The sequence below is a fragment of the Hemitrygon akajei genome, chromosome 8 (assembly GCF_048418815.1).
Source record: "Hemitrygon akajei chromosome 8, sHemAka1.3, whole genome shotgun sequence".
In the NCBI taxonomy this organism is placed as follows: domain Eukaryota; kingdom Metazoa; phylum Chordata; class Chondrichthyes; order Myliobatiformes; family Dasyatidae; genus Hemitrygon; species Hemitrygon akajei.
Genome location: NC_133131.1, coordinates 21124578 through 21143817, shown reverse-complemented (window position 1 = coordinate 21143817; position 19240 = coordinate 21124578). Strand labels below are relative to the sequence as shown.

Sequence of the window (19240 nt, the reverse complement as noted above, 5' to 3'; positions counted from 1 at the left end):
GACTGTACCTCTATAGCTTCCAGTAATTAGCTGTTGCTACCAGTAACATCATTCGTCAGTGTAGCAGTGGTATTGACTTTTGGTTATATCATCCTTAAGCCTTAATTCACAAGCTGCAAGCAAGAGCCATTTAGAGCTCCAAAGCTGGAACATTTGGTGGCAAGGTCAGTGGGATGGTCAATGCTTATTTTACAATGAGTGTACAGGAAAGATACCAACCATGAAAGTCAAAAAATCTGGTCAGTTGGTTCATCCTGGTGCTGATATGCCACAAGATCTTTCTTTCACATCTCTTCATCTAATGCAGTTATTCATATCAAAATGTAAAACAAGTTTCCTCTTCCCCACTTTTTTCCAAGTAGTTAAAGTTACAACTGTCCATTTCATACTATTTGATGATCTGGAGTAATCAATTATCTAGTAACTTAATTAGCAACAAAGCAGATTTTTAATTCCACTTTACAACCATTACTGATTATATTTATTTAGAAATAAACATATTTTACTAGATAAACAGATAGTAAGCCAAAAAATTAATATAAGCAATACCAATGTCTTTTACTAAACTCTTATAAAATTCAGTAAAACTGATTTAAATTGATGGTCCATTGATTTACAGTTGATAATTGATTGATAAGCCATGATTTTCATAAGCAGGGTCAAGTCACAGACCAAAGAATAACTGATCAATTATTTGTTACAATGGATCAAATGTTTATTACTGTGTTTTATAAATCAGAATTTTAAATTTTTATTAGAAATGGCTTTGTCAAAGAAATGCAAAATAGTTTAAAAGTCTGAAAATGATTTGGACTATAAAAGAATTTGTCCACCATTGAACAGTTTCACCAAACAAACCTTCTGAACATAAAAGGCAAGATCTTTTTCAGCGTGTTGGCGCCAAGACTTACAGAATATCTGAAACAAAACCTTTTCATTGACACATCAATCCAAAAGGCTGGCACAGCAGGCTTCTCGGGATGCCTTGAATATATCGGCGTCATATGGCATCAAATCCAGACAGCTAAGAAAGAAGGAAAGGATCTGCATGTCTTGTTCCTCGACCTGGCCAGTGCCTATGGATCAGTTCCTCATTCCCTGCTGTGAACTGCTTTTGAATTCTTTCAGGTGCCTGCAACAATAACAAATCTGGTAAAACACTACTTCCAGGATCTGCAAGTTTGTCTCACAACATCAGATTTCATCACTGCTTGGCAACCACTGGAAGTAGGCATCATGGCAGGGTGCACCATCTCCCCATTGGCCTTCACTATGGCAATGGAGCTCATTATCAGAGCCTCAAAATGGGTTGCAGGAGGAAAACGGCTACAGTTTGGTCAGCAGTTACCACCTATATAACGATATAACAATACTGACGACAACTGTCCCCTGCACCAAGAGACTTCTGCAAAAGCTTCAGCAAAACATCACACGGGCGAGGATGAAGATCAAGCCCAGCAAATGCAGAAGCATCTCCATTGTCAAAGGTCAAGTCACGGATCAAAGATTTCATATTGATGGAACACCTGTCCCAACTGGTTCAGAAATGCCAGTGAAGAGCTTGGGTCGATGATATGATGCTAAGCTCAAGGACACCGAACAGTTTAAACAACTCAAAAAGGATACCATTATGTACATAGCTCACATCAACAAGACCTTGCTGCCAGAAAAACTCAAGCTGTGGTGCTTCCAGTTCGGCATACTCCCAAGACTCATGTGGCCTTTAACAGTGTATGAAATCCCCATCAACAAGGTGGAAAAGCTCGAAAGAGTGATCAGCACACATGTGAAACAGTGGCTTGGACTTCCACGATGCTTAAGTCCTGTTGGACTGCATGGGAACGGCAAATTGGAATTACCAATTACAAGTCTTGTGGAAGAATACAAATGCACCAAAGCAAGGTTGGTCATTACCCTCACTGAATCTGAAGATACTGTTATTTGAACATCGGCCCCCTTACCTGCCCCCCCCCCCATGTGGCAACGGGGAGGAAGTGGGCCATTCAGAGTGCTAGATCTGCTTTTCATTTCAGGAATGTGGTTGGCCAAGTCCAACATGGGAGAGCCGTTCTCGGGCTCGTCCCAAAGGCTCCTCAATGGCACAAGACAACATCAGTGCAGAAGAGACTGCTCGTGGTGGAGGAGGTGAGGAGACAGGAGGAGGCAGAGCGACACACCGGAGCCGTTTCAATGGCCAAGCAGGGCCAATGGACTAATTGGGAGAGCCTGGAAAAGAGGAAACTCAGTTGGTGTGACATCTGGGAGATGGAGGGATCTCGGCTAAGTTTTGTCATCAGAGCCACTTATGACCTCCTACCAACACCTCAAAACCTGAACCAGTGGTGGGGAGAAGACCCCACTTGCTCTCTTTATCAAGCACCTGGATCACTAAGGCACATTTTAACAGGTTGCACCATAAGCCTCAGCCAGGGGCGGTATACTTGGTGGCATAATGAAGTTCTCAGACAGCTGGCATCAATCTTGGAACAGAGGCAAACCACCGTAAATGCACTCCCACAAACATCAGCTGGAAATATCCACATTACACGATTTGTACCAGCAGGCCAACCTCCAGAGCACCAAATAACATCAAAGGATATAAGCATTCTGCATGGTGCTCGGGATTGGAAAATGTACATGGACTTGGAGAAAAAGCTTGTGTTTCCCCCAGACATTGCGGCTACAACACTCTGGCCAGACATAGTCCCGTGGTCCACAACAGCCAAGCTGGCACATGTTGTGGAATTGACAGTATCATGGGAAGATGGTGTTGAAGAAGCTTATGAGGGGAAAAAGACCAAGTACTCAGAACTGGCAACTGAAGCCGCTCAGAATGATTGGAAGACCAAGATTTTCCTTGTAGAAGTGGGATGCAGGGGATTTGTTGCTACATCTATGACCAGTCTATTGAAGAAGGTGAGGGTGAGGGGTGTCTCCCTCCAACAAGCAATCAAGTCCTTGTCAAATGCAGCAGAGGAAAGCAGCAATTGGATTTGGATTAAAAGGAAAGACAACAACTGGGCTGCAAGATGAAGTCAGGAGGGTATGGTACTGAGGGGGCTGTATCTGGGACACCAGGTAGCACCGTTGAGCCCTCTGGAGACGTTGTGGGCTTATCAACGAAACATCAAAGAAGGAGGGTGCCCACCTGATGACCCCGATGACGTAGCTACCCTCCTCGTCACCACTCCAAGCCTACTGCCAACATCGAGAGTGCCGACTTTATCACTGGGATTGAAACATCAAGTCCTATTAGCTCTACTAATATCTACTGTTACAATGGATCAGATGTTTATTACTTTGTTTTATAAATCAGAATTTTAAAATTTTATTAGAAATGGCTTTGTCAAAGAAATGCAAAATAGTTTAAAAGTCTGAAAATGATTTGGACTATAAAATAGTTCCGTTTTATACATTTACTTAGTTATGCTACCCATGTGTGTCATTAACTCAAAGATTAAAGGACCCTGCTTTATTGGTATTGGCAATAATCACAAAACAGATGATATTTTTCTAGTGCCACAGAGCAAAGAATGTGTTATTTGAAGTTTCCAAATACATTTGCAATTTCTTCCCTGTATTCACAAAACTAAGATATAGAAAATACAAATACACAAGTATCTAATATTAAAAGGCTGCTTGCTAAATTCTTATAACCTACTGTAAGTGATAGATAAGCAATGGAAATAATCTCAAGCTGCAATCACATTCTCCACATAGACTTCAAATAGTGAATTTGATTTTCTTAGAAATGCTACATATCAGATATTATCTTCCTCACTGTCCAGCATTGTGGCATCTTCTTGGTTCAAGTGATAGCTAATGACAATTAATATTCAAACTTGTACATTCAAGCCCCATTTCAAGTGTGCCTTCGGCATCTGTGATATCTCACAAGGAGTGTTGCATTGTCTCTGCTCATTAAACGAAAGTCGTGTTTTGTTTTCTAGTATATGGTTGGATCTTGTAGTCTATATGCCAGGATTTAATAAGCCAAATAAAAGTTTTCCGTGAAGAAAGATGTCAGATAGCATGAAATCAGATATTAGATTATGATGTTCCTCCAAGCATACCTCTTAATTTTTAACCTACCGGTATATATTTTCCTCATTATTTCAATGTTTTTTTGAAACAATGTTTCTGGAACACCAATATTTAGAAAGGTTAATGATAGATTGTTTCAGTGTTGGAAGACTATATAACCCAGGACATAACAGTGAAAAACCTCAAAAATGGACAGAAAATTCTAAGCCTTCTGAGTCTAATTAGATTAATTTTTAGAGTATTGAATTTTGTGGTTATGGTTAGCTGCTCATTATTTTGGCTTCAGCTATTCAGTGTTAGGATAGAAGACAGCTCTCCACTGTTGGCTCACTTATACTTTTGGGACACTTTTAATTTCAAAAGTGCTTATTTGCATCCTGTTTTCTTAGGAACTGGAGGGAGGAAGTTCTGCCTAACAATGTTAGCAACAAGTGGTAAATACCAGTGTAAACCAAAACATTTCCTTTTCAGACTTTGGAAGAGTTAATATCAACAGAGCTATGAAAAGGCCCAATCACTCTTTGAAATCAAATGTAGTATTTTTATACAATCTTGCGCATGTCCATTTGATGGCACCATGTTCAGTGTTCCTGTCTCACTTTTACATGGATCTGTGTTCAATCCTGACTTTGGGAGCTGCCTTGGTGGAGTTTGTGCATTCTGTGAATGGTGGTTTCATCTAAATTAGTGGTCGCCAACCCGTCGATCGCGATCGACTAGTTGATCTTTGAGACTTGTGTATTAAGAAAAATTAATACACAAATACTGTTGAGAGATTGTTTCCGCGTTGCAGGGTTTTAGTTCCATTGTTTCTAGCTCCCCCGCCACACACTACACAGTGTACTTCAGTGGTCCCCAACCACCGGGCAACAAGGAAATGATATGCTTTAACGATATGAGCCAGCTGCACCATTCCTCATTCCCCATCAAGCCCACTGTTGAACTTGAATGTACGCGAGGTCATCAGTCGCCTAAACGCAGTGATACCCTAGCACCAGGGATAACTGGTTGGCATCAGGTTACCGGCCGGCGAGAGGTGCCATTGCTGCCGGCTTGGAGCACAGACAGATGGGCACCGCCTCTAAACCTGTTTAACACACCGAATGTTCGTGGGGAACCCGGTGCTAAAATATTTGCAGACGATCTAATTCGGGCTCAGGGTTCCGTAAGTATCAGAGCAGCTACCTCACTGCAGTCTACTGAAACAAATTTTTGTCGGCTGATAGGTCCTACGGGGGGGGGGGGGGGGGGGGGCAGGCACGCGCCCTGTCACACTCCTCAGTCAGTCACTCTCTCCGGACTGCGACAGCTGCGGCCCTCCGGCCCTGACCTTGTCCTCTCACCCCACCCACGACCAGCCACACCTGGCCAAGGCGTCTGGCGGGTAGGAGGTTGGAGTTCAGGCCCCGGGGCTATATAATGAGGCAATGAAGTCCTCAAAACTGCTTTGGTACCCTGACTCCAAGCACCCTGCAACTTAAAGACAAACCTGTTGAGTTTTTTTCCAGCGGAAAAAAACGTGAGCAAGCGGGACACCAGCTAAGTGCTGATAGCCACGAAACCTAAATTGTGGAATAGACTGGACATAAGGAACCTGCTTTGAGTATCGCTGTATTCCAGTTGTGATTAACACCCCACCCCCACAGTCGGCCGGTCCGCAAGAATATTGTCAATATTAAACCTGTCCGCGGTGCAAAAAAAAGGTTGGTGACCCCTGGTGTTCAAACGTTATTTCTACTTCTAAGTTGCGTGGTTTTACTTCTGGTCTTTTCTGCCCCAGTGCGTATGCATGTAACTAATGGATTTGGGGGTCAATCTTGCCTTTCACTAAGGCCGAGATAGGGGATCTTGGGCTTAAAATGGTTGGTGACCACTAATCTAGGTGCTCAGGTTCCCAAAGATGCTGGTAGGTTCATTGGCTCTAAATTAACCCTTTAATTTTTGCAAACTGAATATAAGGGGAATTGAATACAAGTGCCATGAGTGAGAGAGATTAAGTTTCAGATATACTGGGAAATAAGGGGAGGGGGAACGGGATAAATGGAGTTTGCTCCCTAGAAAGTGAACATGGGCACTTGGCTGAATGGCTTCTTTCAATGAAACTATAACTAATAAATGGAGTCTAGCAGGCCAGTAATTTTATGTTATATTATGAAACACTGAGTTCCATTATTTAAATATGTGCCATACCATAGGATATAGAGTATATATTCATTAAACTTGTGAATTTTTTTAAGGAATTCAGTTTTAGTTCTGGTGAACTTGGATCTCAAGTGTTACATTCATCTTATTAAAAACAATTACTCATCAGGCTGACTACTCCTTTAAATTGCTTCACTTATATCAGTGTTTCCCAAAAGGTCTGGTCAGTTGTAAGGTGGGGGGCACAGCTGAGGGATTACAGGCTTAATTTAAGAAATTTATTATTATTAATATTATTATTATTATAAGTATTTGATCCACAGTGCCTCAATTGATTATAAAGATCACGTCATCACCTCACCTCTTGCTAACCCACCATTCTCTTAGACTTTGCTTGAAGCAACATGACACTTATGTATTTGGCACATCATGAGAAAGCTGGATTGAAAACATCATGTTATTTCCAGGTGCAGCCCATATATATGTTGCACACTTGGACACAAAAGGGACTTCCAGGCGTGCAGAAGTTTAAAATAACGTCTTTATTTACCTTTCTGGAAATACCGGAACACAAGCGCATCGGCTTACCAAATATGCTGCGGGGCCATTCTCGAATACTCTATCCCATGCGCACTGCTGTCCCCCAAGACCCCTCAGCTGCCCCCAAGTGCCTGTATAAGCTTTGCTCCTCGTGACCATCAATTAACCTATTAAAATCTTACCGTTGCTAGTGCAACTGAACATTAATCAAATTATAATAAACAAAATAACAAACCAAAGCAATAAAAAATAATATAACCATCATATAAAAAAATTAGAAGGGTATCCAGTGTCCATTAATATGCTTCACATTACTATAGGTCCCACATATATTGCCATTCACTACTGTAGTACAGTGTTAGCTAATATGATTCCCATATTCTAATCTTGCAGTGATGTTATCTTAGTGAATTGGGGTTTGGCATTCAATGAGGTAAAATTCAGCATCTGTCCTTTCGAATGGTCTTCACTGCACTTCTCTAGCCCACAGCCCAACTGGAATGCTGAAATATGGATTGAAACCAGCACCAAGCAAATAACAGCCTAGCAGCCAATGTGTCTGTTGTGTGAAAAAGCTTTTTGTCCCCACAAATGAGACAATGAAACTGTCCCAAGCTCCTTGAACACATGAGAAGAGTACAGCAAACAAGAATTCGGCTTATTTTCAATCACTTCGTGGAAATTTTCACGAACAGAAAACACTTCAAAACATGCTTGTCAGCACTAAGGTTGGTTCTAGGTGTGATTCTGCACAAGTCACCAATCCAAATTAAAATTATTCTGCTCAGTGATAACTCTGTTCAAAGATAAGTAGATGAAATGTCTGAGAATGTGGAAGACAAATTGTGCAACATTCTTAGGACAACAGAATTTTCTCTGCAGTTGAATGAGTCAACTTTGCCAGGAAAATAATTTTTGCTTTTTGGTTATGTTCGCTTCATAAAAGATGAAAGCATTGTTCACGAGTTTGTTGGTTGCAAGGGGACTAGAAACAGATACAAAGGGGGAGTCAATATTTTAGGTTGTTGAGCACTTTTTCCAAAGAGATCAACATTCCTGCAACAGATGGGTCATTATCAATAACAGGATGCCACCATGGGATTATCACTTTCTTGAAAAAAGCTGTGCCTAACATATTAACCATTCAAAGTACATTAATTATCAAATTATGTATAAGATACAACCTTGAGATTTGTCTCCTTTCAAGCAGATACAAAACAATGAAATCTCAAAAGAAACCATTTAAAAAAACCTTCAAACACCCAATGCATAGAGAGAGAAACAAAAAAAAATCATCCAAACAATAAAAGTAGGCAAATAGCTTCAGAACTGAAGTCTTACAAAAGATGCAAAGCCAGGCATCACTGCAGCTGGAGCAGGCCACAGCCTCAGTTCAGCATGAAGCTCAGTAAACATCACGGAGCACTGAGCAGAACAGGCCCTTGTTTCATCTCCAGTCCTGACCTTTTCAATCGCCCTGTGCTTAAATCATCCAAATATCCAGACATTCCTCACTCTCAGACAGCTCTGGGGTCTGGACCCGACCTTTTCAATTCAGTCTGGCGCTTAAATCATCCAAACATGGGGTGGTTCTTCACTCTTGGACCGTTCTAGGGCCTGAAACCTGCTGCAACGATTCGGCCCATAACCGATCTTTCCAAACTCACCTGACACTTAAATCAATCCAACATTGGGACTTTCCTCACTCTCGGGGATGCCATGACTCTTGTCTTGATCCCATCTCTGCTTCTGCTTACCTCGATCATGCCTTTCCTGCACCTCTACCTCCATTTTCATTGACCATTTGTTGCCTGCACCTCTGCTACCACTTGCCTCTCCATTGTTAGCATTGATCTTTATTAATAACATGTTATTAATAAGGGTTTTAGTAGTTTTCTTTGTTTTGTTGTTTTTGTCACCGATAACATCTTGTCACAAAAAACCTAAGTGATCAGCTGCACATCATTAAATACTATTATCACAGGGGTAAATAAAATCAAGTCCCCATGCTATTAATTCTCAACAATTTTGAGAGCTTTGTACTGAGAATGATGAACAGTCTGAACGCTTGCTGTTGCACACAGAAGTCAGATGGCTCTCAAAAGGAAATTGCCTGAGATGCCTCTATGCGCTTTTTGGAAGTGTGATAAAATTCTTTGAAGAATCGAATGCTTCATTCAATAATCAACTGAAGAATATTAAACATGACATTGCTTATTTGTCAGAATTAGTCACAAAGTTTTATGAAATCAGTTGTCTCCACATTTCTGTCCAAGTTAACCCTATTTAAGTGTAACATCAGCTGTTGTAACCTTTTCCCAATTTCTGAGTTTCTGTGAGTTGGAAGGGAAAGAAAGAATACCAGATGATGATCTTCAAGTATATTGTACCCACCTGGGTGAGCTGCATAATGATATGTCACGAGATTTCAGAATCTTCACTTGATCTGAATTTCATTTTGGGTAATAAATCCATTCCTGAACACTTGTAATGAGGGTTAAACAGGAAGGATGGAGGAAGAACTGATCTCCTACAAAATGGCTGAGCTGAAGCAGAGGTACAAAAAAATCATATCAAGACTTTAGGTTGCAGAACTAAAACTCTGAGTGCTATACCGCACAGTGAAAAAAAGTCAAACTTCTTTCAGAGCAATGAAACAAACTGCAAATTACTGAACGTGGGGATCTGAGACTCCTGAGTGACATTAAGCCTGATATTGAGAAGATGATATCACTCATTGAAAGGTGATAAAACAATGAAGTACTAAATAGTTGGACTACTAATGTCCTCTCCAAAATTGTTGATTAAAATTGTTCTTCTTTAATTAATTTTATTTGTAGCTTTATGTACAATAGATTTGAGTAATTTTTGCAATCTTTGTCGCTGCTTTGAATTTGCATTTCCTATTTTATTTCGCTGTGCATCGAAAATCAAAATTCTTTGTAATTTTTATGCTATGGCCAAAAAGGGAGAGGGGGATGCTGGTGATGTGTGGTCCGGGGACCATGGGGGCAGTAACCCAAGAAAGTTTGGGAACCTCTGATATAAATCCATGGAGTTTATGGTTATGAGATAATTACAGAGGCTGAACTCCCACTTCTATTATCCAGTAACTGAAAAAGGCATCTAAACAGGCTGCACAACTTGCAGGATACATACTTCTAATAAAATTATCCTTGAACTTTTAAACAAGTTTTCTATTTGATATATCTCTTGCTTGTCCATGTTCCCTTTCACTTTCTGTGCACATTGGTTTGGTAACAGTATTTTGCCACTTTGCAGCTCAATTTTAAAACGTTAAATGAGGATAACAAGGGGACAGATCTGCTGTCCTGATACTTGAAGGTGCTCTGCTATTCTCAGGGAATGTTAGGTTTCCAGACCTGTATGGGCTTGAGTTCCAAGTGTGATGCTGCTCCTCTTTAACACTGGTAGATTCCTCGTAGCAAAAAGGGCCATTGTGATTGTTTTTAATGGCCTCTGGATTAAACTGACTGCAGGTTTTGCAGTCCCTATTCAAATGAATTGGAATGGTTAATTGAAATGTTTAGTACCATTTTTTTAATTAACTATTTTCCTTTTAGTTATGTGTTAAATGATTTAGTATTTAAACTAGTGTACTTATATTTACAAAAACAGGTCACAAGTTGTATTGACTGTGAATGTCAACGTTATTTGCAAACTTTTGTGATGGGTCTTTTTAAAAAAAAAAGTGCCATGCATATAACTAATGATATATTCAACTTCTTTCATTTAGGAGATAACTGACTGGTGCCAGATATGATAGCCAGTGAGACTACATTCATGTCTGGCACCATTAGATACATGCATGGCACTTTAAAAAAAAACACTTTTCAGTGAGCATTAGAGGGAGGGGTTAGGGCCATGCCTCTCTCCAATTTAGAATCTCAACCCATGGACCAGAACTATCTTCTTCCATTTTCGCTTTGAGAATGATGGCATTATAATCACTAGATACAAAGTATTCCCTGCCACAAACTTCTGTCACCTGCCCTGTCCCATTCCCTAAAGGCAGATCAAATAACGCACACACTTGTTGGGATTTCTACATACTGATTAAGAAAACTTTCCTGAACACATATGACAAATTCTATCCAATCTAGTCCTTTTACAGTATGGGAGTCCCAGTCAACATGTGGAAAGTTAGAATTATGTACTATAACAACTTTAAAGTTTCTTGCAGCAGTCTGTGATCTTTCTCAAATGTGTTCCTCTAAATCCCAGAGATTGTTGGGTGGTCTGTGATATAGCCCCATTTTTTTTACATGGTCATACTTTTCTTATTCCTCAGTTCCACTCATAGCACCTCACTAGATGAGTTACCTAGTCCTGACTGAGCACTGCTGTAACATTTTCTCTGACTAGTAACACCAGCCCTCCTCCTTCAACCCCTCCCATTCTGTCATGTCTAAGACAACAGAACTCTGGCATATTGAGTTGCCAGTCCTGACCCTCCTTCAACTAAGTCTCACTAATAGCTACAATATCGTAACTCCATGTGTTGATCCATGCCCTGAGTTCATCTACCTTTTCTACGATAAGTCTTGCATTGAAATATACAGAGCTTGGGACATTGGTCACACCATGCTCGACCTTTTAATTCCTGACTTTGAGGTCTGAATCAGTAACAAAAACAGTTACTGATTAGAATTTTAATATATTAATACATAAAGATAATGTCTGAATTGTATAATACTTTGGGGAAGTATATTTCAGCATGTTTCAATATAAAATTAAGACTTTTAAGGTAAGGCATTGCCATTATAAAAAGCTTAACAGAAAATCGTTATGTGAATGGGAATTCATTGCAGATTAAGACTTAAACAATCTATAATATTGCAAGACACCAAGCTATGTTTTCTTCAATGGTGAATGTTTTACCTGTTTTCATAAAACATTGGGGATTTGAACGTTTGTACATAACAAGTGACGGAAAAACAAATTTACGAACACCAGAATTTTTCTTCTTTAAAAAGTGTCTATACATAATTGACAAGCAGTGTGTCAAATGAAAGGTGAAAAAAACTAGCAATCTGGCACCAGAGAATAGATTTCAGATTATGCAAATATGATTCAAAATAGTTAAAAACGTTTGTCCATTTTAATAAAATTAGTAGCAGAATGCAATTTTGTCACTTTCCCATCAAATTTATTTTTTGGTAGTTGCTGATTTTATCTTGAAAGAAAAGGAAAGTGACCATAATGCTGATGAAAAATGTGGAGCTTTTGAACTCAATGTCAGATTTCTCAACAATTTACCAATCTTATTTTCTGCAGGGACATATTCATATAACATTTAAATGTCTTATTCAATAAAGTCATTAATTTTTCTGTTTTTCCCTGAAAAAGGTTACCTTGTTTTATCAGACGAGTGGTTCACCGAATACATTTATGAAGTGGTTGTGGATAAGAAGTATGTGCCAGCAGAGATTCTTGAAGTACTGGAGCAGGAACCAAAAGTTCTTCCAGCTTGGGATCCAATGGGTGCTTTGGCGTGTGGAACGAAGAGTGATTTAATTTTACGGGCATGATTCACATTCAAACTACAAGGCAATTAAAAGGTGCAAATTGTGAACTTTAAGGGAGAAGTATTTTTACTTTGGTTTTCTTTAGTTTATCTTTTAGTATTTACAAAGACACCTAGCTATATTGTAACCTTGACATAAACTGGTTAATATCTTTAACAAGAATGCATAAAATGTTATTAGTTCAGATATGTATGTTACATTCCTTAAAATAAAAGATCCTGTTCAAAGTAATTTCTCATCAAATGAATAGGTGCTATGGCAAATTTCACTAAAAGCTCAATTATAAATCCATCTTCTGACCTAAGCGGTCAGAGGAAGATGGATAATCACAATTTAAAATAGTTATCCTATTCCTCAGCAATTATCAAAACAAAGGCATTGATAATATTAGCATCTGTAGAACCAGCAAAGAGGTGATTATACCCTCTTCTAACCCACTGCGCAATTATTTCCAACTATTATCAACAATTCAAATATTTTTTTGAAATTTTATTTAAAGATTCAGCCTTTTGTACTTTATATAATCAATTCACCTTGCTAGTCATTTACAAGTTTTAGATATCAACTGATGATCAGTTAACACCTGCTTCACTGACATCCTATCTTAAGGATGCAAGATGTCTGGAACTCACAGTGCCTTACACTTTCACAGTTAAGGTTACTTGCTGACCTAAGGCATTGAGCAACATCATTCTGTATTTACTTTTAACCAGATTCAAAAGAAAGTAACTTCTGAGAAACTGAAAACAGGATGTCAAATCAAACGCTCAGATTGCTACACTAACAAGCCTACACCCTTGTGTAAATGTTGGTGCAGGCACTGTGCCCATTATCTACTCTAATGCATATAAAAGGAAAAAGTAACAATAAGTTGCTATTGAAGTACTAGAATAAAGATGAATGTACAGTGTTTATGAACTTTTATCTGTTTTTACTCTGGCAGTTTGTTGCCACCTGTCAAAGCAACAGTAGATTCTCCTATGAACTATCTGCAAGAGGTTCACTGTGCTTAAAACATCAAGTGTTCCAGTAAGACTATCCAATGCTATCTGTTGGGGCAAGGCAAGAAGTTGGATTTAAGTTTTATATTACTGAAATGAGAGCTAAAAGCAGAACCAACAAGTTTACGAAGTTTAATCTATTGTTGTGGCAAAGCAAACAAAGTGGCAGACACAAGATAAAACCTGAGAAACACCACATATTACATCAAAATACTGGGGGGGGGGGGGTGGAACCTCTCTCTTAACCTGGTGGTCACTGTGGCAGCAGGTCAATTGTAACTCCCAAGATGTTGATAGAGCTGAAGAGCAGACCATAGCTGCAGGATATACCTACAGGAGTCATTGAGGCAGTGCATCAGTTTAATCTTTGTAAAATCTTCCAGAGGGCAGCAATGTCATGAGGTACTATGATATCCAAGTCTTGCATAGAAACACAAAAAATCTACAGCACAATACAGGCCCTTCAGCCCACAAAGTTGTGCCGAACATGTCCCTACCTTAGAAATTACTAGTCTTCCCCATAACCCTCTATTTTTCTAAGCTCCATGTACCTATCCGAAAGTCTCTTAAAAGACCCTATCGTGTCTGCCTCCACCACTGTTGCCAGCAGCCCATTCCACGCACTCACCACTCTCTGAGTAAAAAACTTACCCCTGACTTCTCTGTACCTACTCCCCAGCACCTTAAACCTGTGTCCTCTTGTGGCAACCATTTCAGCCCTGGGAAAAAGCCTCTGACTATCTACACGATCAATGCCTCTCATCATCTTATACACCTCTATCAGGTCACCTCTCATCCTTAGTCGCTCCAAGAGAAAAGGCCGAGTTCACTCAACCTATTCTCATAAGGCATGCTCCCTAATCCAGGCAACATCCTTGTAAATCTCCTCAATGCCCTTTCTATGGCTTCCACATCCTTCCTGTAGTGAGGTGACCAGAACTGAGCACAGTACTCCAAGTGGGGTCTGCCCAGGGTCCTATATAGCTGCAACATGACCTCTCAGCTCCTAAATTCAATTCCGCGATTGATGAAGGCCAATACACCATTCACCTTCTTAATCACAGAGTCAACCTGCGCAGCTGCTTTGAGTGTCCTAAGGACTCGGACCCCAAGATCCCTCTGATCCTCCACACTGCCAAGAGTCTTACCATTAATACTATATTCTGCCATCATATTTGACCTACCAAAATGAACCACCTCACACTTAACTGGGTTGAACTCCATCTGCCACTTCTCAGCCCAGTTTTGCATCCTATCAATGTCCTGCTGTAACCTCTGACTGCCCTCCACACTATCCACAGCATCTCCAACCTTTGTGTCATCAGCAAACTTACTAACCCATCCCTCCACTTCCTCATCCAGGTCATTTATAAAAATCACGAAGAGTAAGGGTCCCAGAACAGATCCCTGAGGCACTCCACTGGTGACCGACCTCCTGCAGAATATGACCCGTCTACAACCACTCTTTGCCTTCTGTGGTCAAGCCAGTTCTGGATCCACAAAGCAATGTCCCCTTGGATCCGATGCCTCCTTACTTTCTCAATAAGCCTTGTATGGGGTACCTTATCAAATGCCTTGCTGTAATCCATATACACTACATCTACCGCTCTACCTTCATCAATGTGTTTAGTCACATCCTCAAAAAATTTAATCAGGCTCGTAAGGCATGACCTGCCCTTGATAAAGCCACGCTAACTATTCCTAATCATATACCTCTCAAAATGTTCATAAATCCTGCCTCTCATGATCTTCTCCATCAACTTACCAACCACTAAGGCAAGACTCACTGGTCTATAATTTCCTGGGCTATCTCTACTCCCTTTGTTAGCCTTATAATCTTCTAGATCTCTAACACTACCTGGTTCTCTGAACCTTTTGTAAGCTTTTCTTCTCTTCTTGACTAGATTTATTACAGCCTTTGTACACCACAGTTCCTGTACCCTACCATAATTTCCGTCTCATTGGAACATACCTATGCAGAACTCCACACAAACATTCCCTGAACATTTGCCACATTTCTTCCGTACTTTTCCCTGAGAACATGTTTCCAATTTAAGCTTCCAATTTCCTGCCTGATAGCCTCATAATTTCCCCTTACTCCAATTAAATGCTTTTCTAACTTGTCTGATCCTATCTCGCCAATGCTATTGTAAAGGAGATAGAATTATGATCACTATCTCCAAAATGCTCTCCCACAGAGATCTGACACCTAACCAGGTTAATTTCCCAATACCAAATCAAGTACAGCCTCTCCTCTTGGAGGCCTATCTACATACTATGTCACGAAACCTTCATGAACACACCTAACAAACTTCACCCCATCTAAACCCCTTGCTCTAGGGAAATGCCAATCGATATTTGGGAAATTAAAATCTCCCATCACGACATCTCTGTTATTATTATATCTTTCCAGGATCTGTTTCCCTATCTGCTCCTCGATACCCCTGTGTTACTGGGTGGCCTATAAAAAACACCCAGTAAAGTTATTGACCACTTCCTGTCCCTAATCTCCACCCACAGAGACTCCATAAGACAATCCCTCCATGGCGTCCACCTTTTCTGCGGCTGTGACACTATCTTTAAACAACAGTGCCACGCCCCCACCTCTTCTGCCTCCCTCCCTGTCCTTTCTGAAACATCTAAAACCCAACACTTGAAGTAACCAATCCTATCCCTGAGCCATCCAAGTCTCTGTAATGGCCACCACATCATATCTGCAAGTACTGATCCACGCTCTAAGCTCATCCACTTTGTTCACAATATTCCTTGCGTTAAAATAGACACATCTCAAACTTCGGTCTGAGCGCATCCCTTTTCTATCACCAACCTATCCTCCCTCACATACCGTCTCCTCACTTTCTCTATTTGTGAGCCCACCGCCTCTTCCCCAGTCTCTTCAGTTTGGTTCCCACCCCCCATCAATTCTAGTTTAAACTCTCCCCAGTAGCCTTAAACTCCTCCCCACCAGGATATTGGTCCCCCTGGGATTCAAGTGCAACCCATCCTTTTTGTACAGGTCACACCTGCCCCAAAAGAGGTCCCAATGATCCAGAAATCTGAATCCTTGCCCCCTGCTGCAATCCCTCAGTTACACAATTATCCTCCACCTCATTCTATTCCTGTTCTCACTGTTGCGTGGCACAGGCAGTAATCCCGAGATTACTACCTTTGCGGTCCTACTTCTCAACTTCCTTCCTAACTCCCTGTAGTCTTTTATCAGGACCCCTTCCCTTTTCCTACCTATGTCATTTGTACCAATATGTACCACGACCTCTGGCTGTTCTCCCTCCCACTGCAGGATATCTTGGACGCAATCTGAAACATCCCGGACCCTGGCACCTGGGAGGCAAACTACCATTCGAGTTTCTTTCCTGCATCCACAGAATAGCCTGTCTGAACTCCTAACTATAGAGTCCCCTATCACTACTGCCTTCCTCTTCCTTTCCCTAACCATCTGAGCTACAGGGCCGGACTCTGTGCTAGAGGCACAGCCACTGTTGCTTCCCCCAGGTAGGCCGTCCCTCACAACAGTACTCAAACAGGAGTACTTATTGTCAAGGGGTACAGCCACAGAGGTACTCTCTAGTACCTGACTCTTCCCCTTCCCCATCCTGACTGTGACCCACTTGTTTGTCTCCCGTGGCCCCGGGGTGACTACCTGCTTATAACCTCTATCACCTCCTCGCTCTCCCTGACAAGGCGAAGGTTATCGAGCTGCATCTCCAGTTCTCTCAGTCCCTTCGGAGCTGCAGCTTGACACACCTGGTGCAGATATGACCGTCCGGGAAGCTGGGAGACTCCCGGACCTCCCACATCTGACACCGAGCACAGAACACCAGCCTCACACACATACCTCCTCCTTGCATATTCATAATTTTCATATTGATGTTGTCCCTTCAGTAATTATTTGGAAAACCTGCCAGCCATTCCCTACCAAGCATGTTTTCTATAAGATACTGTAGATGGCAGCAAATGGATATCCCAAGAAGAAATATTGAGAAAAAGGGTAAGAATGTGTTGAGCCATGATGTATTAGATTAATAAAATGATCAAATCATCTTAAATGACTGTTTCCTTTTGCTCCAGGATCCGTTTGTATTCACCCACTGCCTCTTTAAATGCCACAGAGTTTAATTATTTGTGTATACAATTGAGTAACTGCTCAGGTGCTACATTTTGATGATATGAAACTTCTTGCTCACTACTGGCCCTTTTCAAACATTACACCTGTTATGTTTTGAAACACCAAAACATTAAACTAATTATAATTATAAGTAGTACTTCATTGATCCTGAGTGGGATATTATTTCAGTACAGTAGCAACATTTAAACGCAATAATAATCTATATAAGTACAGAATAATAATATACACAATAACATTTTACCAATGCGCAAAATAATAATTGAAAGCAAAAGCACGGAGCTGGGTATAACGTATCTTAGTTTCATTCTTACTTTAAGCGAGGTGCACAAGTATGACGTGGTAGCATCATGATATATGCAATTCACTTTTTTTTTTACATATAACCTGTACTGAATTATCTAAATGAATAATGCTTAAATCAATTATATTTACAATATTACTCAAATTCTAATAAATGTTAAATACACAACACTCCTCCCTACTTAGCGATAAACATCACCTCAATATTGAATGCATTTCAACTATATACACAACATACTATACAAGACAAGAATTATATAGCCATCCAGAGCATAGTAAATTTAAAATTTTCCCATTCAGGCCTAAAGATTTAATTGCTGTGGAGGATTTCTTAATGTGGTGGGATAACTTCTTTCCTAAAAAGGTCACTCTGCTCGGCAGGAAAGACTGTGACTGCATACAAATCCCAGGTTCTGGGGCCCTGTCCATGGTAGTTGTAGGAGTTGACTCAGATTTTAGTAAGTGGTTCTGACAATTCTGGTCACCTTTCTATTCCTACAATTGACTCTGATCTCCTCATTTGATCAATGTCTCACCTCCAAATTATGTCAGACACAATCTCTGTTGTGCAGGAGCGTGGCCCAGTTCTGTCCTTAATCTTTCCTATTACCCAATTTTGGTCACCTCTGTAGCCCCTCACCAGGACTGGGTGTCCTAGAGTGAAACACTGAACCTCCTTGTTTGAGGAGCCTTCAGTTTGTCTCAGCTGTTCATCCTACATACTCCTTCTGAAAGTGGAACGCAAGGGACAACGAAGGAATAGCTGAGTTGGTGAGCTGTTGATTATGAAATATGCGGCTGTATATGATATGGAAGGAGGAAACTGGCAAGCTTCTGATTCAGTGTCAGTGCAGTGTGTTCTTTAGACACTGGACAAACCATTGCGCCAAGCCATTTGTAGCTGCATGGTATGGTGCGTAATGTAATACATCTTATTCCACACATTTTCAGGAATGACTAAAGCTGTTCTGCAGCAAGCTGTGGTCCATTGTCAATGAGTAAGTGTTCTGGAACACCTGTCCTTGAGAAGAGGCTTCTCAACACATCAACAATGTGCAAGGCTGTAGTGGAGGGTATTGGAAATATCTCTGGCCATTTTGTAGCAGTACCCCAGGGCTGAAGAGGTGCTGCCCTTGGGATCTTCTGGACATGCTGGCATCCAAAACAGTGCATGACAAGCTGCTTGATCTATTCCAGCCCACCAGACAAAACTTTGAGCCAAGACTTTCATTTTGACCACGTGTTATGATTCAGCAACAATGAATATAGAATTGAGACAGGTTTTTATAAACAAATAAAACATTTATTAAACACTGCTCAGAAAAACCAAAAGTAAACAAACGACTAACTCAACCGGCAGTCAACTGCTATAGGGCAGCTCGAACAGTTCTTAAAACGAGAAATTCGAACACAGTTCTTAAAAGTAGTAATGCAAAAATCCAAATGATTTACACAGTCAATTAGGAGAGATTTTCCTAGAAGTAACGAATTCCTCGACGTCACGACTTTACTGCTGATCC

At 40.6% G+C, this 19240-nt stretch overlaps 1 protein-coding gene across 1 annotated transcript in view; it reads left to right on the top strand.

Moving 5' to 3' along the window:
* The window catches only part of blmh (bleomycin hydrolase), an 80590-nt gene extending 67406 nt beyond the window's left edge, over positions 1-13184 (top strand). The window contains exon 12 of the mRNA XM_073053411.1: positions 12097-13184. Within this exon, the coding sequence (XP_072909512.1) occupies positions 12097-12278 (182 nt within the window). The 3' untranslated portion in view covers positions 12279-13184. The remainder of the gene's footprint in view (positions 1-12096) is intronic.
* The last annotated feature ends 6056 nt before the right edge of the window (positions 13185-19240 follow it).